Source organism: Daucus carota, chromosome 2, assembly GCF_001625215.2.
Source record: "Daucus carota subsp. sativus chromosome 2, DH1 v3.0, whole genome shotgun sequence".
NCBI lineage: Eukaryota > Viridiplantae > Streptophyta > Magnoliopsida > Apiales > Apiaceae > Daucus > Daucus carota.
This window is the reverse complement of record NC_030382.2, coordinates 54,724,136-54,750,201: the sequence shown is the minus strand read 5'-3', so window position 1 is coordinate 54,750,201 and position 26,066 is coordinate 54,724,136. Positions and strand designations below refer to the sequence as shown.

Here is a 26,066-nt window from a genome sequence, read left to right as displayed (position 1 = left end):
ATATGAATTGCTTCATTGTACTAGCCATGACACCTTCAAGTGAAGCTCCAGTCAGGGTTGAGGTTTGTCGATTCTTCTTGTTTGATTTTTCCGATTAATTTGAACCTTAAAGATTTATTGTGTTACCCGTTTATTTTCTGTATGATGAGATTGAGTATTGTACTGAAATTTTGTTTCAGGGGACACTACTTGCAATTCTTGTGTGTTGGTTCCTTGGACTAGGATCACTAGTTTCATGGAATAGCATGTTGACAATAGGCGACTACTACTATGAATTATTTCCTGTAAGTTACTCTCAATTATCCTGAAGAAAACTCGAAAGTCGACATGTGTCCAGCTAGATGACTTTGTTTTAAGCTTCTTACAAATTACTTGGGAAGGCATTAAGAAGTTTGTTTTGTAATTAGGAATCAGAAAGTTTATACTATAATTAAGAGATGTTTCTCTAGAAAATGCTTCCCTCTGCCCCTGGAAATGTTATAATGTGCCAAAAGACTTTCTTAATGCACTTTGGCTCTTCCTTTGTATAGCTTTTGTCATAGTCACTCATTATCTGACGGCAGATGCAATCTGCTTATGTGTAATGTGGTAATTAGGTCTGCTATATAATTTGTTTGATGAATATAATTTATTTTTTTGAAGGATTACCATCCATCAAGAGTACTTACGCTCGTCTATCAACCATTTGCACTAGGAATAATGGCAATACTTACTTATAACGAGTCAAAGATTGATACTAGAAAACGTAATATAGCCGGATACATCCTCTTTTGTGTCAGTACTTTTGCACTTATAGTGGTAAGTATTTCACTCCTTTAGACTTATTGGATTATATGATTGTATACATTTAAGTAATGCTAATAATCTATTCTGGGCTAACTGATTTGAGGAAATTACATATCGATGTTGTAGTTCGATTTGGCTACGTCAGGGAAAGGGAGTGTCGGATATTTTATTGGTATATGTGTTTTTGTTGGTGCTTTTGGAGCAGCAGATGCTCATGTCCAGGGTGGAATGGTAGGAGACCTATCTTTCATGCGCCCGGAGTTTATGCAGGTGATCATGTGGTTATTATGTTATCGAGGATTTGCTTTAAAGGTTGTCTTATCTGCAAGATAGTTGAGTTAAATTGCTTGATTCCAAAGTTTTGTTTTTATAAATTTTGCAGTCATTCTTTGGTGGTTTGGCTGCATCAGGAGCTCTTACCTCTGGTTTGAGGCTTGTGACAAAAGCAGCATTTGAAAATTCAGCAAATGGTCTTCGAAAGGGAACAAGTATATGTCCACATCTTATACTGAAACTTTGAGTTGCTGAGCTCTTTGACAGTGATCTCAAATTCTTATTTATCTTAAAATGATGCCTTTATGTTATAATTTTGTTTCAGTTTATCGTCATTTTTATATCATGCTTATATGTTAATACACTTGTTACCCGGAGCAATGGGTCAAATCTAGAACTATTGAATCTAGAACTATTGTTACCAATAGTTCTAGATTTAAAATGGAGCAATGGGTTAAAATGGAGCAACGGAGCAATGGGTACAAAAATAAAATTTGGTCATTTTTGATTACATATTTAAAATTTTACACACCCTAACTCCGCTGAGATTCAAAATCTAGAACTATTGTTACCAAGGGAAGAGAGGTGTAACTCGCCTACAATGTTAAACATCAACATGTATAATCTTGCTTATTTGTTAACACTGTCTATAAGTATGCTATTGAAGTGGGCTGGTATCAGATTACGTTATATATTGTTAGACACTTGAATAGTTAAATGTAATGATAAGCCTGACAGTCAATGCTGGTTTTTGTTCTTGAAGATGTCATAAATTACTTTATTGTTAGTTGTGTAAGTGAAATGCATATAGAACAGTAATACAAATTTTAGTTTGAGGTTAACCTGACATAGTTATTTTGATTGTTTTGCAGTGTTGTTTCTTGCTATATCCACATTCTTAGAATTTATCTGCATATTTTTGTATGCATTTATTTTCCCTAAACTACCAGTAGTTAAGTTCTATCGCTCCAGAGCAGCATTTGAAGGATCAAAAACTGTTACATGTGATCTTGCTGCTGCTGGCATCCAGAAGCAAGAAATTCAGAATGTACATTAGATTTTTATTCATTGTATTACAAATATTTCTATCGAAGGCATGAATCTAAACTGGAGCTTCTGGTCTTGCAGGCTGACAACGATGCTAATCCTCAGAGGCTTACCAAAAAACAGTTATTCTTTCAAAACATTGATTACTTATTGGACTTGTTTCTGATATATGTCCTAACCTTGTCAATATTCCCCGGGTTCTTATACGAAAACACTGGTAAACACCAGTTGGGTTCATGGTAAGTGCAATACTTTAATCCGGCCAGTTTACTATGTCAAATTAAATTGCACAAAAGAAGTCCTGTTTCTTTACTCTGAGCATAGTCATGTTTAATTATTATTCTGATTCAGGTTTGGATTTACAACACTGGATAATATTTACTCGCTCTGTTTTGATTTATTAGACGTTTAAGGATGTTGCACAGGTATTAAGAAAATTTATTGGAATGGTTAAACTATCATTAAGAAGGCACTATTTTACATTCATGCCCCTTCATTTTACACACCTTTTGTAACATCTAATTATAAATATAGACAATAAATAAGGGCAACTAAGTAATGAGATAGTTGACATTGCATTGAACACTGAAAACGACTAATAATTACAAACAAGTGCATTTTTCTAAAACGTCTAATAAACACAAACAGAGGGAGTATATACACTTTAGTCATTGGTTGACCAAGTTTTCCCCTAATCATTAATAACCAAGGATTGCATAAATTAAATTATTTTCTCAAAATTTTGTAAATATTTGCTAATTTATCCGTACTGGTTTTCAGGTATCCACTTGTTCTGATAGCAATGTACAACGTCCTGGATCTAGTTGGCAGATACGTTCCCCTGATAAATTTGATCAAATTGGAATCTCGGAAAGGCCTCATGATTGCAATACTATCCCGTTTCTTGCTCATACCTGCGTTTTATTTCACTGCAAAATATGGTGATCAGGGGTGGATGATTCTCCTTGTTTCATTCTTGGGATTAACCAATGGTTACCTAACTGTGTGTGTCATGACTGTAGCTCCGAAAGGATACAAGGTGCGTCGAGCAGACAATCACTTGAAATGTGACGAACTTGAGTATTTCTATGTTAAGGTTTAATAACATATTGTTCATCTTCAGGGTCCGGAGCAAAATGCATTGGGAAATCTGCTAGTTTTATTTCTTCTGGGCGGTATATTTGCAGGTGTTGCTCTGGACTGGTTGTGGCTAATTGGCAGTACGGCTAAATTTTAATCATTATTGTTGGGTTATAAGCCTTTCGGCCCAATTCACTACGGCCCAAAGCAGGTCCAGCCCATCATTTGAAACTCCAACGTTACAACTGCAACGGTCGAGCGAGAGAATCCCGCCTCCTTTACTCACCATCATTTCCCTCCCGCATCGGGCGGGGACGTTACATAGCAGGGCTCCTCCTACTACTATATAAAGGACTGGTAGAACAAGGGTAATTCATTCACAACTTCATACACTTTTACATACACGCTTGCAGTTCTCTAAACCCTTCCTAGAGCCGCTAACTTATTCTCACACCGGAGGTGAATCGGGGGGACAAACCCTCGCATTCTTCTCTGTTTCAGGTCATATTCAAGCTTTGGCATCCGGCAGAACATTGGCTCTAACATTGGCGCCGTCTGTGGGACCTGCAAGTAGAAATTCTCATAAATCAGCACCATGACAAACACAACCGAACAAACCACTGGAAATACCTCCAACCCAAACCCAGGTTTCGACTTTGGCAATAGTCCCGAAGGGCTGTTGCCCACCCCCGAAGAACAACAGCAGATGCTGTTGAAATGGCGAGAAGAGCAGGCTGCTAAAGCCCAATCTTCCAAGACCAAAGAGCAAGAAGCCGCCCGACAAGCCAAGAAGAGGGAAGCCGACGAACTCCGGCTGAAGGCCCTCCAGCTACAAAGGGAAGAGATTGAGCTCCAAGAGAGAGCCCTCCGAGAGGCCTTAGATGCCGAAGGAGATCGAGTGCCGGAAGGCGAAGGAAATAAGAAGAGGAATCGGGAAGACCAAGACGGGTCTTCGGACTCCGAGTCGCATTCCCGAGGGCCTCGTCATAGGCATGTCACACCTTCGGATACCGAAGGAGAGGAAGGTCCCCACGTTAGGGACCGACTTCGCCGAATGGAGAAGGCCATGTTTGGGGACAAGACGTTGACCCATGAGCCAGTGATAGTCGAGGAGATCGAGCAATATCGGCCGCCCCCGGGTAGACAGTTCCCGAAGATGAATGAGTTTAACGGGAAGGGCGACCCGATCGATCACTGCGACAAGTACGAGTCCTCTGATGACTGGAATGGGACATTGTGACATCATGCTATGCAAGATGTTTAAGACCTACCTGAAGGGATCCGCTACGATGTGGTACCGATCCCTACGACCAAGGTCGGTCAGTTCTTATGATCAATTGAAACGCAAGTTTTTGAGGCACTACTCTCACTTGTGCCGAAGAGAGAAGGATACAGAAGCCCTAATTCATTGCCGACAGAGACCCAATGAAGAGTTGGGCGACTACTTGGCCAGGTTCAAGGAAGAGGCTGGGATGGTCACTAATCTGGATAAGGTGAAGGCTGCAGGGTTCCTGACGGCCGGTCTGGATCCGGTGAAGGGTAAGAAGCTCCGATCATCTTTGTATGATATACCCCCTAAATCGCTGAATGACATCTATTTGCGGGGAGAGAGCATCAGAAGGAAGATGGAATCCATCGGGGGACACAAGAGCGACCGGAAAGATGATCGGTACAGTTCCCGTTCGGACGGCAGGGGAAAAAGGAATGATAGCCACCGAGGCAGGAGAGATGAAAGGGATGAAAAGCTGGATCGGGGGGCCGAACGAAGGAGAGATAGGGACAGCACTGTTTTCACTCCTCTGAATACATCTGTCTCCAAGATTCTTAACGAAATTAAAGGAAAACCAGGATTCGTTCGACCGCCGAAGATGAAGATCCCAGATTACAAGAAAAACTCTGATAAGTATTGCGACTATCATCGTGACAACGGGCACAATACCGATGAATGCTACCACTTGAAGAAGTTAATAGAAAGGATGGTCAAGGCTGGAGATTTGAACCAGTATGTTAAGGATCTGAGGGATCGGTTGGGTCCCAAAGAAGATAAAGGGAAGGCGCCCGAAGAAGGTGAGAGGTACAGAGGTGAGGTCCGAACGATCTTCGGGGGAACAATTCTCGACCGAAGTAGCAAAACGGCTAAGAAGAAGTACGCCCGACAGGTCTACAACCTCTATAGCATCAACTCCACCAAACAGTCGTATCCTATAATGTTTTCACAAGAAGATTATGAGGATGTTATGCTGCCGCACGAGGATCCGTTGGTCATTAACCCCGTGATCGGCCAAAACAAGATCTGGAAGGTTCTGGTTGACGGGGGAAGTTCTGTTAACGTCCTCTACTACAACACCTACCAGAAGATGAACCTGGAAGGCAAGCAGATCGATACCTGCTATGAGGCACCCCTCTATGGTTTCGGCAATCAGCCGGTCCCGATCGAAGGTACGATCCACTTGCCCCTATTGCTCGGTAAATCCCCTTATACTGTGGAAAAACAGGTCAAGTTCTATGTGGTCCGAGTTGAGAGTCCCTTCAATGCCATCTTGGGGAGACCTGTTCTCACTGCTTTCGAAGCCATTGCCTCTATTCCCCATCTTAAGTTGAAGTTCCCGACCGAAAAGGGGGTGGGAGAGATGAGAGGTGATCAGAAGGCAGCTAGGATCATTATGCTGGAAGACTTGGAGAAAGATAAGGATCTAGGTGGCGCCGAAGGAAACAAACGGCGCCGAACCGAAGATGGTCCTGGGGGCAGCGGCCATGCCCTCCATATTGAGTTGGAGAAGTTTGGAAATGATCTCTCAAACCCGATAGCCGAACCGGGCACTGAAACCGAAGAGGTGGAATTATATGCAGGATGCTCGGGAAAAATGGTTCGGATCGGTAAAGATATGGAGCCAGGGTTGAAGGAAAAAGTGATTGATGTGGTCCGTCGCTACCATGATGTTTTTGCCTGGGGGCCCGAGGATATGCCGGGGTTGGATGAGTCGATCGCTCGGCACAGGCTAAATGTTCATCCTCAAGCTGTGCCCGTGAAGCAGAAGAAGAGGAACTTCGCTGTAGAGAGGCAAAAAGTGATTGAGGCCGAAGTGGAGAAGTTACTGGAGGCCAAGTTCATTGAAGAAATCGAGTATCCAGAGTGGTTGGCAAATGTGGTGGTGGTCAAAAAGTCAAACAACAAGTGGAGAATGTGTGTCGATTATACCGACCTCAACAAGAATTGCCCGAAGGATCACTATCCTCTGCCGAACATCGATCAGCTGATAGATGCCACCTCTGGCTATCAAATACTCAGCTTTTTGGATGCATTCTCAGGGTATCATCAGATCGCCATGGATGCCGAGGATATTCCTAAGACAGCATTCATCACCCCGAAGGGAACCTATGCTTACATCAAGATGCCCTTCGGCCTGAAAAATGCGGGGGCCACTTTTCAAAGGATGGTGAACAAAGTCTTCGCCGATCAGATAGGCCGAAACATGGAATGTTACGTAGATGATATGATAGTGAAGTCCTTGTTTCAAGATCACGCCGATGACCTCAAGGAATGCTTCGAGACCCTAAGACAGAACAACATGAAGATCAACCCCGCCAAGTGCACCTTCGGGGTTTGTAGTGGCAAGTTCCTAGGGTATATGGTCAGCGCAAGGGGGATCGAGGCGAATCCCGAGAAGATAAAGGCAGTGATAGAGATTGAAGCCCCGAAGACCATTCGGGACATTCAGAAGCTAACGGGGCGACTGGCAGCCCTCCGAAGGTTCATCTCTCGGTCGGCAGAAAAGGCGCTCCCCTTTTTTGAAGTTTTGAAGGGAGCCAAGAATTTTGAGTGGGGGCCGAACTGCATAAAAGCCTTCGAAGAAATAAAGGAATATCTGGTTAAAGCCCCTCTGCTGCTGAGGCCCGATCCAAAGGAGACCCTCCAGCTGTACTTGGCAGTAAGTGACCGAACCCTCGGTGCGGTCTTGGTAAAGGAGCACGAGAAGAACCAACATCCGGTCTTCTATGTGTCTCATATGCTGAGGGATGCCGAAACCCGATACCCGAATGCCGAGAAGTTCGCATATGGGCTGGTCATGGCCTCCCGAAAATTGCGACACTATTTTCAAGGGCGAACGATACAAGTGGTCACCGACCAACCCCTGAAGAAGATTCTCAGCCGACCGGAGGCTTCGGGCAGAGTCGTCGCCTGGTCAGTAGAATTGGGGGAATACGACTTAGAGTATGTTCCCCGAACAGCCATTAAAGCCCAAGCCTTGGTTGACTTCATGGTAGAGTGCCGTTTTTCCGGGCCGACGGACTTGGAACCGAAGGAACAGCTCATTCGGACTCCTGGGAAGTGGAAGTTGTTTGTGGATGGGTCGGTGGCCGGGTCAAAATGTGGGGCCGGATTGATCCTTTCTAGTCCCGATGGATTTGAGATTTGTCAGGCCATCCGGTTCACTTTCCCTTTGACCAACAATGAGGCCGAGTACGAAGCCCTCTTGGCAGGAATGGGTCTAGCCAAAAATCTAGAGGTAAGGCACTTGAGGGCTTTCAGCGACTCCATGCTGGTTGTCAAGCACTTTTCTGGGGTGTATGAACAGAAAGAGCCCCGAACGAAGGCTTACGCCGCTAAAGTACGGGAACAAACTCAGTTTTTCGAAACATTTGAATTGAGCGCCATCGGTCGGGAAGACAATGGCCGCGCCGATGCTCTCTCTCGATTAGCCTCGGCCGAAACACAGAATCTGACGGGGTCCATCTACTTAACGGAGGTAAAAATGCCTTCGGTCGACAAGAAATCTTGCCTGGAGATTCATCAAGGCATAAATTGGATGACCCCCATCAGAGCATACTTAGAAAAGGGGTTCTTGCCCTTAGAGAAGAAGGAAGCCCAAAAGATAAAATACCGAGCAGCTAGCTACACACTGATCGGGGGCCGACTCTTTAGGCGATCAGTCTCTCAGCCCCTGCTCCGATGCTTGGATCCAGAGGAACAACTTCTGGCCATGGAGACAGTTCATGAAGGCATCTGCGGCGAACATCTGGCCGGCCGATCCCTAGCCCTAAAGATACTCCGACAGGGATTCTTTTGGCCAACCCTCAGAGAAGATGCGGCCAATTATTCAAAGAAATGCCGACAGTGTCAAATCCACAGCAATGTTCCGAAGCAACCCCCGGAAGAAATGACTTCGGTCCTCAGCCCAATCCCTTTCTCCATGTGGGCCATCGACATAGTTGGAATCCTACCGACCAGCACCCGGCAAGCCAAATATTGCATAGTGGCCATTGATTACATGACAAAGTGGGTCGAAGCCCGACCACTTTCAGCTATCACCGAACAGGCTGCCAAGAAATTCTTCCTGGAGCAGATAATTGTGAGGTTCGGAATACCGATGGTGTGTGTGTCCGATAACGGCACCCAGTTTGTTGGGAAGAAGTTCAAGGAATTCTTGGCCAGCTTCGGCGTTCAACAGAGGTTCAGAACGGTCGGTCATCCACAAGGGAACGGGGCGATCGAGGCAGCTAACAAGATCATTTTTCAAGGAATCAAGAAGCGCCTGGGAGAAGCTAAGGGACTATGGGCCGAAGAGCTCCCTTGGGTCCTGTGGGCATACCGAACCACCCCTCGCTCTTCGACAGGAGAAACGCCATTTCGCTTAGCCTATGGGACCGACTCACTTGTTCCAGTTGAGGTTGGCCTAGAATCTTACCGAACCCAGTTCTTCAATCCCGACACCAATGAATATGGCCTCCGAGGCAACCTGGATCTCCTAGAGGAAGAAAGAGAGGCCGCCCATCAGAGGAACGTCCGATACCAACAGCAAGCATCTCAGTATTATGATTCGGGCATCCGAAAGCGTTCCTTTAGAGTTGGGGACATGGTTCTCCGGGATCTGGCAACTTCTATGCCAACAAAGCAAGGCAAGCTTATGCCCAACTGGGAAGGACCTTACACTGTTGTCGAGATCGTTCGGCCAAGAACCTACAAACTAGCAGCTTTGGATGGAAGCCTCATTAAGAATACTTGGCACGCTTCCCAGCTCCGGAAATATTATCAGTAAGGCTTCCCGTCCGAACATTTTACTTTCGGCACTTCCTTACAATTATGTAATTGTTTCCCTTACAATGAATAAAATCTCCTACTTCAAATTTTTTGAGTAATTTCAACTTATTTAACATTCCGACCGATCCCGTAATTCGGGGCAACCTGAGCGAAATTACGGGACCGAAGGAGCTGCCCATAGATAACCTAAATATTTGCACGATTGATTCTATCTCTAAATGGGGCCGATCGAAATCCTAACTTAAAGATAGTAACAATCTCCAAATATTGGGGGAATCCAGAGGCATTGTGCTGAAGCCGATTTCTAGGCTAAAGATATACAACTTGAAAATTATGATAACATGTATCGAGACTCTTCGGTCGGAGACATACATAACATTAACTCGAACTTAAAATAAACATGTATCGAGACTCTTCAGTCAAAGACATACATCGGCATTATCGAAACATTATCGAAGACATCGGAAAAAGATACATGTATGGAGATAAACCCAGTATCGAAAGCAAGCCCGAAGGCAAAATTAATTAAAAGCCCGAAGGCGAAATATTTGTACAAAGCCCGAAGGCAGATCGTTCTTACAATAAACAGCCCGCAGGCCAACAAATTACAAAAGTGGAGATTACTCCGAATAATCAGTTTCGGGATCAGAGGAGACAACCAGAGGTTCGTCCGGATCATCACGGCCGACCGGATCAGAAGCACCTTCGTCCAGAAGTAGCTTGTGATCCAAGCCTTCCTTATGAGCCCGGCGAACCGCCTCGTCATACCCGATCTCGATGAACCGATCCTCGGTCTTCTCCAGAAGCTTCTTCGCCTTCTTCTCCTTCTTCCGGGCGGCCTTCAACGCCAAGTTGCGACGCTGAACCCTCTTGCTCAAGGTATCTACCTGCCCCTTCAGACGTCCTTCGGACTCCCGAAGGTCCTTCACATCCTGATGAGCGGCATCCAGCTCTGTCTTTAGGGCCGCCAGGGTATCTTCGGCAAGATTGGCTCGGATAGTAAGGGCGTTGACCCCAGCCATCTGCTTCTGCATATCCTGGACCTTATCGGTCACCGCCGCCGCCCAGGGAGAAGCCTGCACAAAATAGATAAAGTTAAAAGATGTATCCAGGGTCTATAAAACGAAAAAGTAAAGGACGAAGACACTTACCAAGGAGAGAAAGCACATCAGCTGCTCGCAAGCCTGCAGAGCAGTTGCCGACTCATAGGTCCCCCGGTCGGCCGGCAACACTTGCGATCGGCAGAGATCGCCCGCGACTTCCTTGATCCGCTCCGGAGCCAGAAGCGCGATTGAATCGGTCGCCAAAACCGACCACTCCGGAACATATGGCCGGACTTCCGACGAGCCGTCCGGCCTGTTCCTCTTCCTAGAAGCTTCGGCGGCCGGGACCTCCACGACCTCGGAGGTTCTCTCGGTCGCCCCATCCGTACGACCAACCTCCGGAGTCCTCTCCTTAGCCACATCCGCCTGGACTATGGCACCTACTGTTGTTTCGCCACGGGCCTTGGCTTCAGCCTCCTTCTTGGCCGCCATGGCCTTCGCCGTCTTCCGCTTCAAGGCTTCGGTCCGGGAAGACACTGCACAAAAGAACAAGTGTCAAAGCAGTTCACAGGTATAAACGAAACAATGGAAAAATTAAGGAAATGCCTAGAAGAAACAGGAAGACTACCGTCACTACCCCAAAGAGTAAAAAGCCACTCCTTCTCCCGGCTCGTCGATAGCAAGATCCGGTTCGGCTCCTGGACTTTGCTTAATTTCTCAAAGTCCTCAAGGTCCTTGCCGACCAGAAGGGGAGTGGTGATGATTGAGGGGTCGACCTCCCTCCACGTGGAAAATTTGTGGATCGAATGACCCCCCAAGTAGAACCACCGCTCATGGGTCCCTTTATTGCTGGAGTTGGTCTCACACCAGTTCGGTCGACCAGTTTTGCGGCCAATGGTGTAAAAACCATTGCTCTTAGCATTCTTTTTGAAATCATGGTGATTCCAGAAAAGAGCTGGCCGAGGAGACACGCCGGCCATCAGACACCGATGCTGGAATACGTTGATATACGTAAATCCATTCGGGTCCAACTGTCCCAGGGCGATCCCCGTCTGCTTCAAGAGTTTCTTCAGCAGGGGGAGCATCGGGAGCCGAAAGCCGCACTTAAAGGCGTTCTCGGAGATACCCACGCACCTGTGGCCGTCCTCCGACTCTGGAGTCTGATAGATGCAGTCATTAGCGATGGCTGGGTAAATATCCCATGACCGATGGATCTGGTATTTTATCCGAAACGTCTTCAGATCCGCTTCGGTCAGTAGAGAGGGAAAGTTGGCCATGGGAAACTTCAGCGCATCGCTGAAGTGATCCGCCGCCGAATAAGAGGTTCCCACAACGTCACCCGACCGATCCATTTGCCTGCAAACGAGAGAAGGCAAACATAAGCCATGTACTCGGAAAGAAAGAAAAAGAAGAAAAAGAGGCGAGCCCGAGTACAGAGGGCCAAATCGGGTCGGGCCGACGGGGCTTAAAAAACCTAACCCTAGAAAACTAACCCAAGCGACCAGGCAACGTACAAAGAAAGCAACAAGCGTAGGAAAAGACAATGGCAATGCCCGAGTTGAAAACTCGAGGACCGCCAGGATACCCCAACCACAACTCTAACCTACGACAACTCAACAAGATAACGTTACAATATAGCCAGAAAAGGAAAAGAAGACCGCCGGCGACAAACAACTATTTGCGAACCGGCGAAAAACTCTCACCGGAAAATACAAATACAAAGAATCAATGGTATTTAGCAGCATTCTACAAAAACAGTAAAAGAAATCGACGAGGAAGGAAGAAGAACTTACTTGTTGGAGAAAGAACGAAAAGAAGCGGTGGAAATACGCCGGAACTAGGACTGCCGCCGGTTGCTGGAAGAGTAAGAGTTTGAGAGAGCGGGGAGTTGCAAAATGGAGAGATGATTGGAGATATGAAAGAAAATCGAGTAATGATTTATATTTATAAACAAATTATGAAAAGGCGCGCCTCATTTAATGCACCCTTTGGAATGCACGGCCCAGATTTAACGCACATCTCGAGGTAGCGTCATCCAGCCCAAGAAACACTCAAGCGGCACCACGCGTCTGCAGGATCAAACGTTTGAAATCACACCGAAGCATCTGTCGATCTCCTAGCCTAACACCTCGATTCGATCAGTCGGTCGAAACAAAACTTAGACTTCGGCCGCGTTTGAAACCCGACCGAAGCCTGGGGACATGTTGGGTTATAAGCCTTTCGGCCCAATTCACTACGGCCCAAAGCAGGTCCAGCCCATCATTTGAAACTCCAACGTTACAACTGCAACGGTCGAGCGAGAGAATCCCGCCTCCTTTACTCACCATCATTTCCCTCCCGCATCGGGCGGGGACGTTACATAGCAGGGCTCCTCCTACTACTATATAAAGGACTGGTAGAACAAGGGTAATTCATTCACAACTTCATACACTTTTACATACACGCTTGCAGTTCTCTAAACCCTTCCTAGAGCCGCTAACTTATTCTCACACCGGAGGTGAATCGGGGGGACAAACCCTCGCATTCTTCTCTGTTTCAGGTCATATTCAAGCTTTGGCATCCGGCAGAACATTGGCTCTAACAATTATCAAGCTCAAGCGATGTAATTGCTGATGCCAATATGGGAGAAACAAGTGTTACAAAGCTGTCAGCGGCTAGTACATGTCAGTAATCTATGTTTATTACAGTTTTCTAATTTCTTTGTAAATTAATAGTTATAAATTTTGATAGACATGGTAACTGAATATGATGAAATGTCTTTAGTTTCAATTTAGCACGATAGAAATTCTCCAAGGATACTGATGATCTTCAAGAGTATTAATGTGGCATATAACATAAGCCAACTCTGTTGTGATAGAAAAATATTTATCTGTTCGGCCTGTAAAATGATTAAATGAATCACTAGAGAATAGATAATGAAAAAGCCACCAACAATAAGACTTGGATCAGTTCAAAATACGGACTTTTGTTAGTTAAGAACGTGGATCATGGTCAGCGCAATAAGAGTAGCAAGACTGGCTCCATAAGTGCAGAAGATGGATAATACAGGGAAGGGCAAATGGAAAATGCATGAGGGAGCAAGCTATAATGATGATGGTCTCGGCCAACATTTGAGTTTTTGAAAAATATGTTTAGGATGGGGTTAATTATCTAGTTGGTCACTGAAGTGGGCTTGATGTATCAAATTGGTCACTAAACTCAAAACGGGATCAAAATGGTCACTGAAGTGGCCATAAATATCAAACAGGTACCTTGAAATATAAGTTCAAGCAGTAAAAATATTATTTATAAAGTTTTACACATTATTTTTTAATGTTACCAAAACCAAGTAAAAGGTTATGACTTCTAATATTTATGATAATATATTTAGATTTTATCAAGTTTATTTATTATTTATTAAAACAAAAAAATAACTATATAATAAAATATAAATAATACTTAAACTTGAAAAAATATGAATATATTATTTTAATTACTAGAAGTCATAGATTTTTAGTTGGTTGTGGTAACATTTAAAAATAATGTGTAAAATTTTATAAATAATATTTTTACTACTTGAACTCATATTTCAAAGTACTTGTTTGATATATATGGTGACTTTAGTGACCATCTTGATACCGTTTTGAATTCAGTGACCAACTTGATACATTAAGCCCACTTCAGTGACCAACTTGATAATTAACCCGTTTAGGATGTTTTATTTGATTTTTTCCTTCAAAGTTTTTGATTGTTATGCATAAAATTGATGATCTGCATAGTAAAATTTCATATTCAACGTACACAGTCACATAAATTTTAACAATATCATCTTAAATTTAATTAAATATCTCAAAATTATTATTTACTTATTCTTTACTTATGTGTATATTCATACATTTTATATTTTAGTAATTAACAATTATTGTTGAGCTATAATTGTAGGCATGTTTATCTATAATTGTTTATTTAATCACATCTAAAAGTTTTCCTTTTCTTGAAAAAAATACACAATTATAAATATTTGTTAATTGAATATTTTAGAATCCAAATATAATTATAATTTTGATTCAATTATCGACATTAGAATAAATTTGTTTATTATTGACATCAAAATAATTATGATTGACATTAATATAATTTTAAAATATCAGAGCTAGACATGTTCAATCTTTTATTATTTTTGCATCTTTTCAATAACTCTGTTTTAAGTCCTAGACGTGCTTTTTCTCCTATGCATTGAGTATCATCGGTTCAAATCAACTCATATTGCAATTGCCAATTTACAACTCTAAAAGAAGAAAAAAAAACATTAATAAAATACAGAGTCATTCCAAAAACAGTCAAAAACTTCTCTACAAACCAGTATGATGCACCGTGGCTAAATACATCTGAATCAACTAAATCTCACTGTTGCAAATGTTATGTTTTTAGAGTTTCGAATGTCTGTGACATCACATGGGAAATCATAATTCTATATTTTATGAATTACATCTACCAGAATATCAGAGAAACAATAACAGGGCAGTTTCCATTTACGAGGCATTAGAGAACGGGAAGAAAAACAAGGGGGGCAACAGAAAATTTCAAGTTCAAGTTATGTCAGTTCTTGGGGCTAATATGAATATCTAAGTGTTGATGTCAAAAATGTGATGTTCATGGAGACATATTTGTACTTACGGGGCCATAAGCCCTTCAATAGTGTAGCTCAGTGACTTGGCCCAGTCATCTTTAAGTAATAGTGTCTGGAGGGTGTGCATCATATCATAATCTGGGTCAAGCTTTCTTTGCCATCCCTACAAGATCAGAAGCACCATTACATGTTTATTGATTTACAACATTAATAACCATATCAAATTAAACATAAGCTTTTAAGCCTTATGAAAGTAGCAAAACTAGTTCATAGTCAGTGATCACGTTTCCATTCTAGTAGCCTATGTGTAGTTACCACATCACACAAAATAGTAATTCATAAAAGTTAGAAATGTATGAGATTGCTTCACACACACACACACACACACACACACACACAGAGCAAAATGTACGAACCAGCTTGCTGACCTCTTTTGTATTCAAATAAAAAGTTGTCTTCATTAAGAGTTAAGACAACACACGTAAAGAGAAATTACCTCAAGAACCAAAGTGGTAACCATCACAGTGCAAACATTGCCATCAATATTGACTCTATGTCGCCTAACTTTCTCAAGCAATCACTCTGCAGGATGAACCGCATCACCCTCCACGGTACCCCAAAAGTCAAATGACTCTGCCACTTCCTTTTAGATTAAAATTTTTTCAGACAGAAGTATCAGAAAATTCAATAGTAGATGAGTGATATGTATAAAGTATGAAAAGTCGACATAAGAACGTAGTTTAACAAAAAAAAGAAAATCAATAAGTAATACAACCAAACTAGTAATATAGCTTGACAAGTATGGATATAAACTACAAAGCAGATTGAATGTGTATTACTTGTCTAAGCTACATGGTTTTGTCGAATTATACCATTTAATTCCCAATTATGCTGCAGCTGAATTCATTTCATGTCTAAGCTGTTTTTAATACTTAAGGAACTCTATTAGAAATATAAATATATAACTCAAGTCTGGCAGAAAATTTAAGCTCGGTCCTGTGTTCCATGTAAATTTTATAATATCAGCTGTCGAAATTCTTAGATTGTTGGTTATCAATGCTATCTACTGAAACACTTGAATACCACAGTGACATGCAGTCAGCTAAATTAGATTCAGAAACATCCTCGATTCCAGTTAATCAGAAATACTTTTCACTCTTGAAACACCACTCGGTTGATAGTTTATCATAATAACTCCAGACATGTATTCTTTTTTATAAACAAAGCATATACTGCAGTACTCCATAAGTTTATTACCTTAATAAAGGCCTTTGGATTGGGACAATTCTGTTGCTGTGATAATCTAAGTGTGCACTCTGCTTCTGTACGACCATCTCGACGAGCAACAGCCTTAAAGAATTCCAGCAAATTTACCCGATCACCACCAGAGAGTTCAGCTGTCATGCCTACATCAAGGAAAATGACATGAGGCTTTGTTTTAAATAGTCGCGTCTTAGAAGAGTTGCTTTGGGCTACCCGGACAAGAATATTTCCAGGATGCATGTCAGCATGAATAAAGTTGTCCACCTGGAAGATAATGAATGAAACTTCAATGCCAGTATGAGGTATCATTCACTTCTACACAACTCTAAGCTTGTTAAGTGCAGGACCTATTAATATTTGCAATTTCGGGTTATATAAATTCCCTCAGTCCCAACCAATTCTTTGCACTTTTTAGATATTCCACATAATTCTTTACATTTCAAAACTTTCCAAAAATAGTAAGCTTTTATAATATAAAAATCAATTTCACCCACTACTTTCATCCACTCTTCAAAAACTATCCCCACTTCACCCATTTTTTTCCCCCTTTCTCACTGGTTTATACAGTTCCCTTAATTTTGGAGTTTATAAATTTCCCTTAATTTTCGTGCCGAACCCATTGTTAACAAATAGGAGGGAGTATATTTTTATATAAAAATGGTAATAAAATTTTTATACCAATTTGATACACACACACACACACAGTACACACACGACACACACACACACACATCTTTACATATATCTCCTCACATGCGCATCTTTAAAATTCAGGCAATTTGATATATATAATACATCTTGACAGGATTGTACAATTATATATGTCTACCACTTACCAGAAGTCCAGAAGCATCTTCAGAAGAGCATGAGTCCCAATATGTGCAAGGGAAATTTTAAGCCGCTCATGCCCTCTAAGTTCATCAACATAGTGAGAAACACTTTCACCTTGCTCAAATGTTTCCACCAACACAGCAGGATGAACGAGTGGGTACACAGGCTTTGGAAATGAGACATTCTTCCACCTGCGAAAATTATAAATGAAACGGCTCAAATGAGAAGCCTCCCTTGCAAGGTCCACCTGACACATCACAAAAACCGCAAACTGCTGCAAACTCTCATCCAGTCTCAACCAATTCAGAGCAGGAATAAACTTCGAAGTCTTGGCTACTATATTAATAATCTGAAAATCTCTTCTAATGGAATCACCAACTCCAGGATGTCTAACTTTCACTGCAACTACCATTGGCTTGTTCTCACGACCACTGTATCGACATTTCAAAGATGCACGATACACCTGGGCAATACTTCCTGATGCTACTGGTGCTTCCTCAAAATCTTCAAAAATTTCAGAAATCTTACGGCCAAAAGACCTCTCAATACTCTTTTTGGTGTATGAAAAGCTATGTTCAGGGGCTTTGGCATGAAGCTTTGAAAGTTCAGTGCAAAGATCAATTGGAAAGAGATCCGGTCGTGTAGCTGCCCACTGACCCCACTTTATAAATGCTGGCCCTGCCCTTTCCAGGGGTTCCACGAACAAGCTGAAGCCATGTTTTCTATATTGAAGTCTGAGGGAATCCACAAATGGGGCCATCAATATGCTGGGCGAAAACAAAATAGATAAGTAAAGAGCTCTCAGCAATAACACTACACCTTCAAATGCTGAATGGACTACAGTGGTTAAAAAAACATGTCCATTCTGAGCATTCGTATACAAAGAATTACTTGGCTGATAGATATCTGAATTTGTTGATGCTTGCGCCCATGCTACATTACCACATGTTAGAGCAAATAAGCCAGGAACTACCACATGAGAGCGACTTAAGGCCAAGGTAATTGCTTGAGTGAGTCTATATATGGGGTTGGAGGTATGTCCCCGGTAAAAAGACCCCCTGGAAAACCTCTTCCATGCAACCTGAGCATGATATGTTATACTATTGCCTGCCGTGGTGACATGATAATTCCTAATATATCTACTGTTGCAAAATCTGGCCCTGACCCTGTAGCCCAAAAATGACCATTGTTTCCCAATAGGAGACAATAATTGTGAATATAACCGCTGTTGTGGAGAGCAGCGCTGCTGTACCATCTGCCCTATGTCTTCTTCCATTTAAACAGATAGTTTTCTGGCTTGGGGAAATGGAATCTGATATTCTCTTAATATTTTCAATTCTGAGAAATCTGCAATCAGAATGGAATAACCAAATTTTAATTTAATACATATAAATTTGAAGAACAAATGATTGTTGCTTTTCTCCAACAAGTATAATTCGATCTTATAAAACATGTGACCTATATCATCTGCGCATAACCTGATTCAACTTGTATAAAATTTCTTTCATTGATTTACGTTATACTAACACCAAGTACATTAAGATATGTTAGAAACCTACTGGTACATAATCATTAGATCACACAGTCAACAACAAAGTTAGCTGAAAGTTGAAATTGATGCCCAGAAATAACATACAACATTAATTTACTCAAAAAAAAGAACAATTGTCAATAACGTGTGTTAAGGTTCCTCCCCCCTCCCCGACTAGAGAGTAAACGTCATGTGTACAAATACTCACTTCCCCTCAACATAGCCTAGTTCATCTAATTCACTCAACAATATGTTCACAAAAAAAAAAACCTTCATCATAAATAAAGTCCAAATACTTGTATATGCTCCTAAGTTCCGTAGTTGAATACAAAGGCTTCTTAACATAAATGCAAGAGATATCTATGTACTACCTCCATCCCAAATTAGATGTCCCCGTTGACTTTGGGCACGTAACTTTAGGTGCATTGACCGTCTACTTTCGAAATTTATTTTTTTATTTTTTTTTTATAAATGAAAATTTCATATTTTAATTTTTATTTGCAAAAATAAAATTTTAAAAATAAGTCACATATCTATGCAGTCAATGAACCTTAAATTGTGTGCCCAAAGTCAACGGGGCCATCTAATAGGGAGTAAGTTACAAATTTTGATCAAATAATTATAGAAGTACCATTAATTTGTCCTGAGGTGCATTTTTCTCGATCGATAAAACTAACTTCTCAGTATAAACAATCCACCACACTATGCAAAGTTGGGTCATTTCGGGTCCATTTCGGATCAATTCGGGTGATTTTCGGATCACTTTCGGGTTTCGGTCTCGGTGAATCGGGTTTCAGGTTGGGTCGGGTTTCGGGTCGTGTCTGATATTGGCACCTCTAATGCAAACAATACATAGAACCCTTTTAATAGCACATCAATCATCCTTTGTTAGTCCCATAATCAATGTGTGTGACTGTGTGTTAAGTGTTTACTCGTGTCTAAAGATCTATATATAGAAAGTCCAAAGTGAAAGTGAAAAACACAATATTATAAAATATAAAAAACAAAGCAGAGAGAGACCTTAACATTGTGAAACCGGGTCGTTCAAAATCCAAAACGGGTCGGTTTTAAGATACCCCAAAAGTGTATACCGGGCATATTTCACTAGGATGAAAAACAAGATTCAAATCTTTACGCTTCTGAGCTTTCCGGGGTTGTTTTTGGCCGGTGAAAACAAGCGTCGCCGGTAAAAGATGACTACGAGAACCCACAACTCTCGTTTGTATATACGTGTATATATCAGGACTATCAGAGGGGGATTTGGACGAAGAGCCTGGCACAATTTTGTGGGGTTTTGAGTTTTGTAGTATTCCGTTAATTTGTAATGTAAGAAAAATTTAACAAATATATATTTGACCTCTTAAAAATAAAATTCCTAAGCTAATTATATGTTATATCCGTTTTAGAAATTATATTTATTAACCCTAGTTTGATTTTTTAACGTGAAATTCTTAAATTAGTATATTTGTATTTCTTTGAAAAACAAATAGAAATTGGGTTTATATTTGAAATCTCTTTAAATATATAATTGGGAATATATTGAATATATGTTGAGAAGCCGCGCGTTGCGGCGGCCTATAAAAATTATATCAACGATCTAATATTAATATTTGTAGAATGCAATAATTTTGTGGCTGGATATAAAAAATATATTAATGATTAAAAATTAAATTTTTAGGATAAAATAAATTTTATATTATAAAAATCTTAATGTAATGCCAATACTAATATATAAAATAGCAAAATTAGATATAATTCATGTTGAAAATATGAAAATAAATTTCTACACGTAGTTAACAATTTAAAGCACGACAAATCTTAATTTTATTTGTGTTTTTTTTTTTGAAAAGTAATCATGTTCTTACATTGTCACCTTCCTCCAATTTTTTTGGATTGATTGTGCACAAAAACATCTGACTTAAATTCGTGCGATAACGGTCTATAACTACCCTCACTTGCAACAACCTTTATTTTCTTCACTTAAAAGTTGTTTGAACGGAGCAAACAGATAATGCATGAATAATATTTTCTTGTGTGCAAAGTAAATCATATAAAAATTAACAACAAACATGTCCGTTGAACAAAACAAATTTTATAAAAGAATAACCAACAAACATACATCACTAATAGTTAATTTATTGATATCATCCATCAATATCATGTCAAGACTATATTCTTCTACCGTGTTTGGATTTGTCGACTCCCACATAGCGGTCTATAACTACCTTTGCTTACAACAACTTTTATTTCTTTTAATACTGTATAAACAGCCTTCACCAGAAGAACGGCAACAACGAGTTAGAAATCGAGCAATAGAACTATCACCAGAGAGAGCTAGAGTTGTGATACTGAGAGAGAAGGTTGTGTTAAGATAATCCAAAACCCTACAACCTATAAGGGTATTTATAGGTGCAGAGAGACTTGTGTGCTACTCTTTCCCATAATTAAATAATCTGAAACAAAATCGGATTAAAACTTTCAAGCTGCTATATTCCATAAATAATCTGAAACAAAATCAGATTCTGAAACTTGCTTATAATATATCCGAAACTAAAAAAGACAGTTCTAATTTTTGATATTTTTCATCTGAAAATTTCAGAAAATTAGAAAAATAAAACGGAGCGATGTGAGAGGCGCCACCTACACGCCCCTCGCTCCTCCTTTATATAGAAACAAAATCAAATTAAAACTTTCAAGCTACTATATTCCATAAATAATCTGAAACAAAATCAGATTATATGGAAATAAAATCAAATTAAAATTTTCAAGCTACTATATTCCATAAATAATCTGAAACAAAATCAGATTCTGAAACTTACTTTTAATATATCCGAAACTAAAAAAAGTAGTTCTAATTTTTAGTATTTTTCATCCAAAAATTCCAGAAAATTAGAAAAATAGAACGGAGCGATGTGAGAGGCGCCACCTAAACGCCCCTCGCTTCTCCTTTATATAAGTATATTGATTATACTAACATTAACAAATTTATTAATAAATTGCACAGTTTACAACATAAATAAATCAAAATATATATTCAATATTTAATGATTTAATCTTTTTTTATGAGCCGAAGATGGTCTCGTGCGAAAATCGTTACATATTTCATTTTCATTCTCATAAAAAATATTATCTTTGTAACTCAAAACATTAAAATATCAGAAAATTTATCAAACAATTATTTAGTTTCAAACAAGAATCACACTTTATTTAATTAAAGCATCACGGACACTCCTAAACCCACTCTATTAACCCTATAATTGTTACTATAGAAAGTATAATGTACGTGCGTTTATGTAAGGTATTTTTTTTTTTTTTTGGACAGATATGTAAGGTATTTTTTATATAACATAAAAGTGAGATCCAAAACAGCCATGTATTATGTATGCTATTACACAAAGCAAGGAGTAATGATAGATGGTATGATGATGACCGAAACAGGATGTTCATAACTAGCCTAATACAGACATTCAATTTCAGAAGACTAAAGATTTTGACAGTAAAGATGGACAATAACATGATTGAAAATGGAAGGTATATGATCGAAAAGTCATCGGTTTTGTGACTAATAATTCATAATATCACTCAATACAGCAAGAAGCAAGTAAACAACAAATAAATCCATGGTTTCTGCAGAAATTCAAGCATGTGTTTAATTTTTAGGCTTGTGCTCCAACTAAACCTAATTGACAAAATTGCTTATCGAGCAGCATTCTTGATGGTGGAATGAGAATTAATCAGTGATTATAATAATTTTATAATATACCCACAAATATTTGATATATACGTACACCCATATATGATGAATCAAAAAGAATTTATTTTGGCCACCGAATATTTTTAAATTATAAATCATTTATAAACAAAGTCAAATATATATGGTGCTTCATGATGACGGGGGAATGATGAAAGCCTGCGCAAGCAATTCGAAAAGAAAAATCATTGATGCTCTCTTACCCGGTCTCGTCTCTCTCACGGGATCTCTCCCTCTCTCTTGTGGATCTTCTTATTTCTCGTTTCAGGATAAATTTCCATTTGCATTCGTACTACTACTGATTATTAATTAATTGAAAGTAATATTATATGGTATTTCATCAATAACCCACTTCTATTCTTGTTAAGCAGTGATTAGATTCATATCTAAACTAATAATAATAATTCAATAATATATACTATGACTAATTGTTCTTCTCATCAAGCATTTGGGTGGAGCGTACAAAGTCGATAATTACTCACCATAGGAACAGTAAAATTTTGTTTTGCAGCTGGCGGACATAAAGATTATCTGGCATCAGGGAGTAATAATAGATATGGGTAATTATTTAATTTGATGTTAATAGAAAATGACCGTTGCCGATTAAAATAAATATGTTTATCGAATCAGCATGACTAAATCATCACTGGAACATTCACGAAGATTTTGTGAAATATCATTAACAAATCATCATATGAAGTGTCCTCGTTCATAGATTAAACATACATCATACATTCATAAACTAAACTAGATGGCTCGATCGTGACTACGTAAACGATGCATGCACTTAAAATATGGGTACATTAACATATTATCGAATAACCATGAATTTGTAAATCATTACAAGTAATATAGATTATCCGATTTTAATCGGCATCTAATTATTACTCATAATTGACAAATTATTTAATGCAATACTAATGGGGATTTTACAAACATCACGTAGCAGGTAGAACTAGATACAAATCGCGTTGGTCCAAGAAAGCAGAAGTTTAAGGAACAAGCTACGTGAGGAGACAGGAACGACAAGACACAAAAGGTTCATTCATTCATGTATCTCACTTCTGGTTTTACCATAAAACTTGTCTTAGTCTTACACCATTAACACGAGTACACGTAGATGCAGCTTCTAGTCAATCGTCAAGTTCTGTCCACTGTATGAGATGGCTAGCTGGCTTTGTAGTTAGGAAAGTTAAAAATGTAGGAGTATATAAATAATACGTGACAATGATAGACTTATCGAACAGGTGGCAAAACCAAGCTATAAGGGCTGATGCAACCAAAATATTAAATGTAAAATTTTACATGCCTAAGAATAGTTTCTTAACTAACTTGAAATTATCTTAACTCCAGGATGCGTTTTAGAGGTTAACGGATAATCAAAATAGACTAATTCTGACCCGATTCAATTAATTTGATTTGATTAAAATCATGACTAGAATGAAACCATTTGAAATGGTGAATTACTCTCAATTCAGCTTTTGGACTTTTATTTAAATTCTGTGCGGTCCAATTTCAGGACCTTGACACTTTAAATTTTTAGATGAACTGGTTCTCAACATAATATCATAGCTCATGTTTGGTGGAAGTCTTAAGTTCTAACTCTTCCTCACCTCATTCTCACAATTTAATATGGAGATGAAGGTATTCATTGCGGGAAATAACAAGACTTTTAGTTAAAATAGGGTAGTTTTGTGTGAATGCATCAAAGATTAATATATACTATTGCACAGTGTTATCTTTTGATTATACTTGTTCTTGTACCAACATTATATTTTCCGTAATGAAAGGTACGTAGTTGAAATGGACAAAGGTCCTCGACGTAAATGACTAGCCTTTCTAGTTTCTTCCATCCGATATTGCGATTATTTTATGTATGATATTGTATCTGCACCAAATTATGACAGAACTTCAATACTAAGATATGCATGGGGTGTACAATAATGGATACACTTCAACCGTAGTTTATTAAAAAACTGAAAACACAAATCTCAATAATTTCTGTAGTGAGCCCGTGCTTATATTTAAATCTGGCAAAATCTTACAAAAACGACAAGACGACAACAATGCCACAAGCACAGGAATCTTGAAACTTACCGCTTTGATCATTAACAATTATTCAAGTCACTGATTTACATGAAACAATCCAAATCAAAACTATCTGGAATCTCAAACTTCAACATGCTACTGATACTATAATTTTCCGTTTCTTCTTCAGCTGCAATAGTACTAGTGCTGTTGATGTGTGTTGGACTTGATGCTGGTGTCGACGAAATATTTGTGAAGCTCGTCATATTGTTGCTGCCGTTGGACTGGAAGTCGGAGGTCTCGGATGGCATGCTGGGCACGAACTGATCCAACCCGTAATAGCCGTAATTCTGGAAGTCTGGGTAATTACCGTTAGCCAATTCATTGCATTGCCCCCAGTCATTTAGTAATTCGGTGAATTGAGGTTCCATGAATTGCGCTTGCGCATCATTAGTGAATGGGACAAAGGTTTGAAATTCTTGAGCTTGGCTAGGTTGCATCGACGGTGGCATTAGTTGATTATTTGTGACTAGCTGATCGGAATTGGAACTAATAGGGTTGTTTTGTTGAACATTTTGTTGAAGGAAGTTTGGATTTTGGTGGCGCTGGGACGAAGAGAAAAGAGAAGTGGCTAGCCTTAAAAGCTCGGGGTTAAGTAGGGTTTGGACCCCTAACAATCTTGAAATGTTCATTTGAGATGGATTGTAAAGAGGCTGGCTTAGTATGGAAGAAAGGTCAAGAAGATCAAGGCGAGGATTGTGAGTCACCGGATCAATTCCCATTCGGAGAAGCCTTTTTCGAATGTGTGTGTTCCAGTAGTTCTTGATTTCATTATCAGTTCTTCCAGGCAAGCGAGATGCAATAGTTGACCACCTAATCACACAGAATCCGAGTCTTGATTAGATCACAAAATTTTGTCAATAAATCAATTTTTTCCTGATTAAATAAAAAACTCAAATCTTACTTGTTTCCCAACACTCTGTGTAGCTGGATTATAGCTTCTTCTTCTTCCAAAGAGAATCGGCCTCTTTTGATATCAGGCCTCAAATAGTTGGTCCAACGAAGCCGACAACTCTTTCCACACCTTTCAAGCCCTAAACAAATAGAAGATGATTCATTATAATTAGCTCAAAATTAAGTACCATATGAAGAAAGACTGGGAGTTGTTTTAAAGGATCACAAATGTACCAGCATTCTTTGGAAGAGTTCTCCAGTTGCCATAGCCATTCTTTTGAATGTAATCAACTAGTTTTTGATCTTCTTCTGTGGTCCATGGCCCTTTCTTCAGGCCATTCTTATCACAACAAGGTGATCTTCCCATAGTTTAAAAATATGATTGAGAGAGAGAGAGAGAGAGAGAGTGAGTGAGGGAAAGTCTTTAAAGAGGGAAGAAAAGTACAGGAGATGTAGGTCCGAATAATTAGAAGCAAGTACTTGGTTGTATAAATAGAAGTAGGGAACAAAGGGAAAGTCAAAGGGATTTGGTACCGCCCCTTTGTTTATCAGTGTCACTATGCTACGTGTCCATTATCTTCTTTCTGAAATAATATTAAAACCAACAAAATTTATGTAAAATAGAGACACCGCAATTTCAGAAAATTTCATCTGGTCTTGTGTATCCAAATTGATACATGATTTTAAGTTTTGAATCACACTTTTTTGTTCTTTAAAAACATGATTTTTGTCCCTTTCGAAAACAATCTTAAAGCATTAAATCATGAATTTTGATTTAACTTTGATATATCATCTCACTTTAGACTAAACAAACAAACATTAGCCTTTTG

At 39.7% G+C, this 26,066-nt stretch overlaps 3 protein-coding genes and 1 pseudogene across 3 annotated transcripts; 2 read left to right on the top strand and 2 right to left on the bottom strand.

The window, feature by feature from the left end:
• LOC108207798 (equilibrative nucleotide transporter 3) lies at positions 1 to 3,343 on the top strand. Its single transcript, XM_017378229.2, has 9 exons — positions 1 to 62; positions 180 to 284; positions 643 to 798; positions 913 to 1,056; positions 1,169 to 1,274; positions 1,932 to 2,107; positions 2,188 to 2,345; positions 2,887 to 3,145; positions 3,230 to 3,343. Exons 1-9 carry the CDS (start codon positions 3 to 5, stop codon positions 3,341 to 3,343), a joined length of 1,278 nt encoding a protein of 425 aa, XP_017233718.2. The 5' UTR covers positions 1 to 2.
• Positions 3,344 to 4,475: 1,132 nt separating this feature from the next.
• On the top strand, positions 4,476 to 9,224 carry LOC108207797 (uncharacterized). The gene has a single exon (XM_017378227.2). It carries the CDS (start codon positions 4,476 to 4,478, stop codon positions 9,222 to 9,224), a length of 4,749 nt encoding a protein of 1,582 aa, XP_017233716.2.
• Positions 9,225 to 14,641: 5,417 nt separating this feature from the next.
• Positions 14,642 to 19,837, bottom strand: LOC108206233 (uncharacterized; annotated as a pseudogene).
• A 4,499-nt stretch (positions 19,838 to 24,336) lies between these two features.
• On the bottom strand, positions 24,337 to 25,708 carry LOC108206232 (transcription factor MYB102). Its single transcript, XM_017376462.2, has 3 exons — positions 25,471 to 25,708; positions 25,247 to 25,376; positions 24,337 to 25,155 (listed from the first exon to the last, which is right to left on the bottom strand). The coding sequence occupies exons 1-3, from the start codon at positions 25,601 to 25,603 to the stop codon at positions 24,387 to 24,389; spliced, it is 1,032 nt and encodes a 343-aa protein (XP_017231951.1). The 5' UTR covers positions 25,604 to 25,708; the 3' UTR covers positions 24,337 to 24,386.
• Between the last annotated feature and the right edge of the window lie 358 nt (positions 25,709 to 26,066).

Bases quoted from the DNA above. Each gene is read 5' to 3' on its own strand.
- LOC108207798 (XM_017378229.2), top strand. From the start codon at position 3: ATGAATTGCTTCATTGTACTAGCCATGACACCTTCAAGTGAAGCTCCA. The intron at 799-912 runs GTAAGTATTTCA...TCGATGTTGTAG, and splicing joins GTACTTTTGCACTTATAGTG to TTCGATTTGGCTACGTCAGG. The intron at 3,146-3,229 runs GTGCGTCGAGCA...GTTCATCTTCAG, and splicing joins TAGCTCCGAAAGGATACAAG to GGTCCGGAGCAAAATGCATT.
- LOC108207797 (XM_017378227.2), top strand. From the start codon at position 4,476: ATGTGGTACCGATCCCTACGACCAAGGTCGGTCAGTTCTTATGATCAA.
- LOC108206232 (XM_017376462.2), bottom strand. From the start codon at position 25,603: ATGGGAAGATCACCTTGTTGTGATAAGAATGGCCTGAAGAAAGGGCCA. The intron at 25,377-25,470 runs GTACATTTGTGA...CTATTTGTTTAG, and splicing joins AACTCTTCCAAAGAATGCTG to GGCTTGAAAGGTGTGGAAAG. The intron at 25,156-25,246 runs GTAAGATTTGAG...CTGTGTGATTAG, and splicing joins CACAGAGTGTTGGGAAACAA to GTGGTCAACTATTGCATCTC.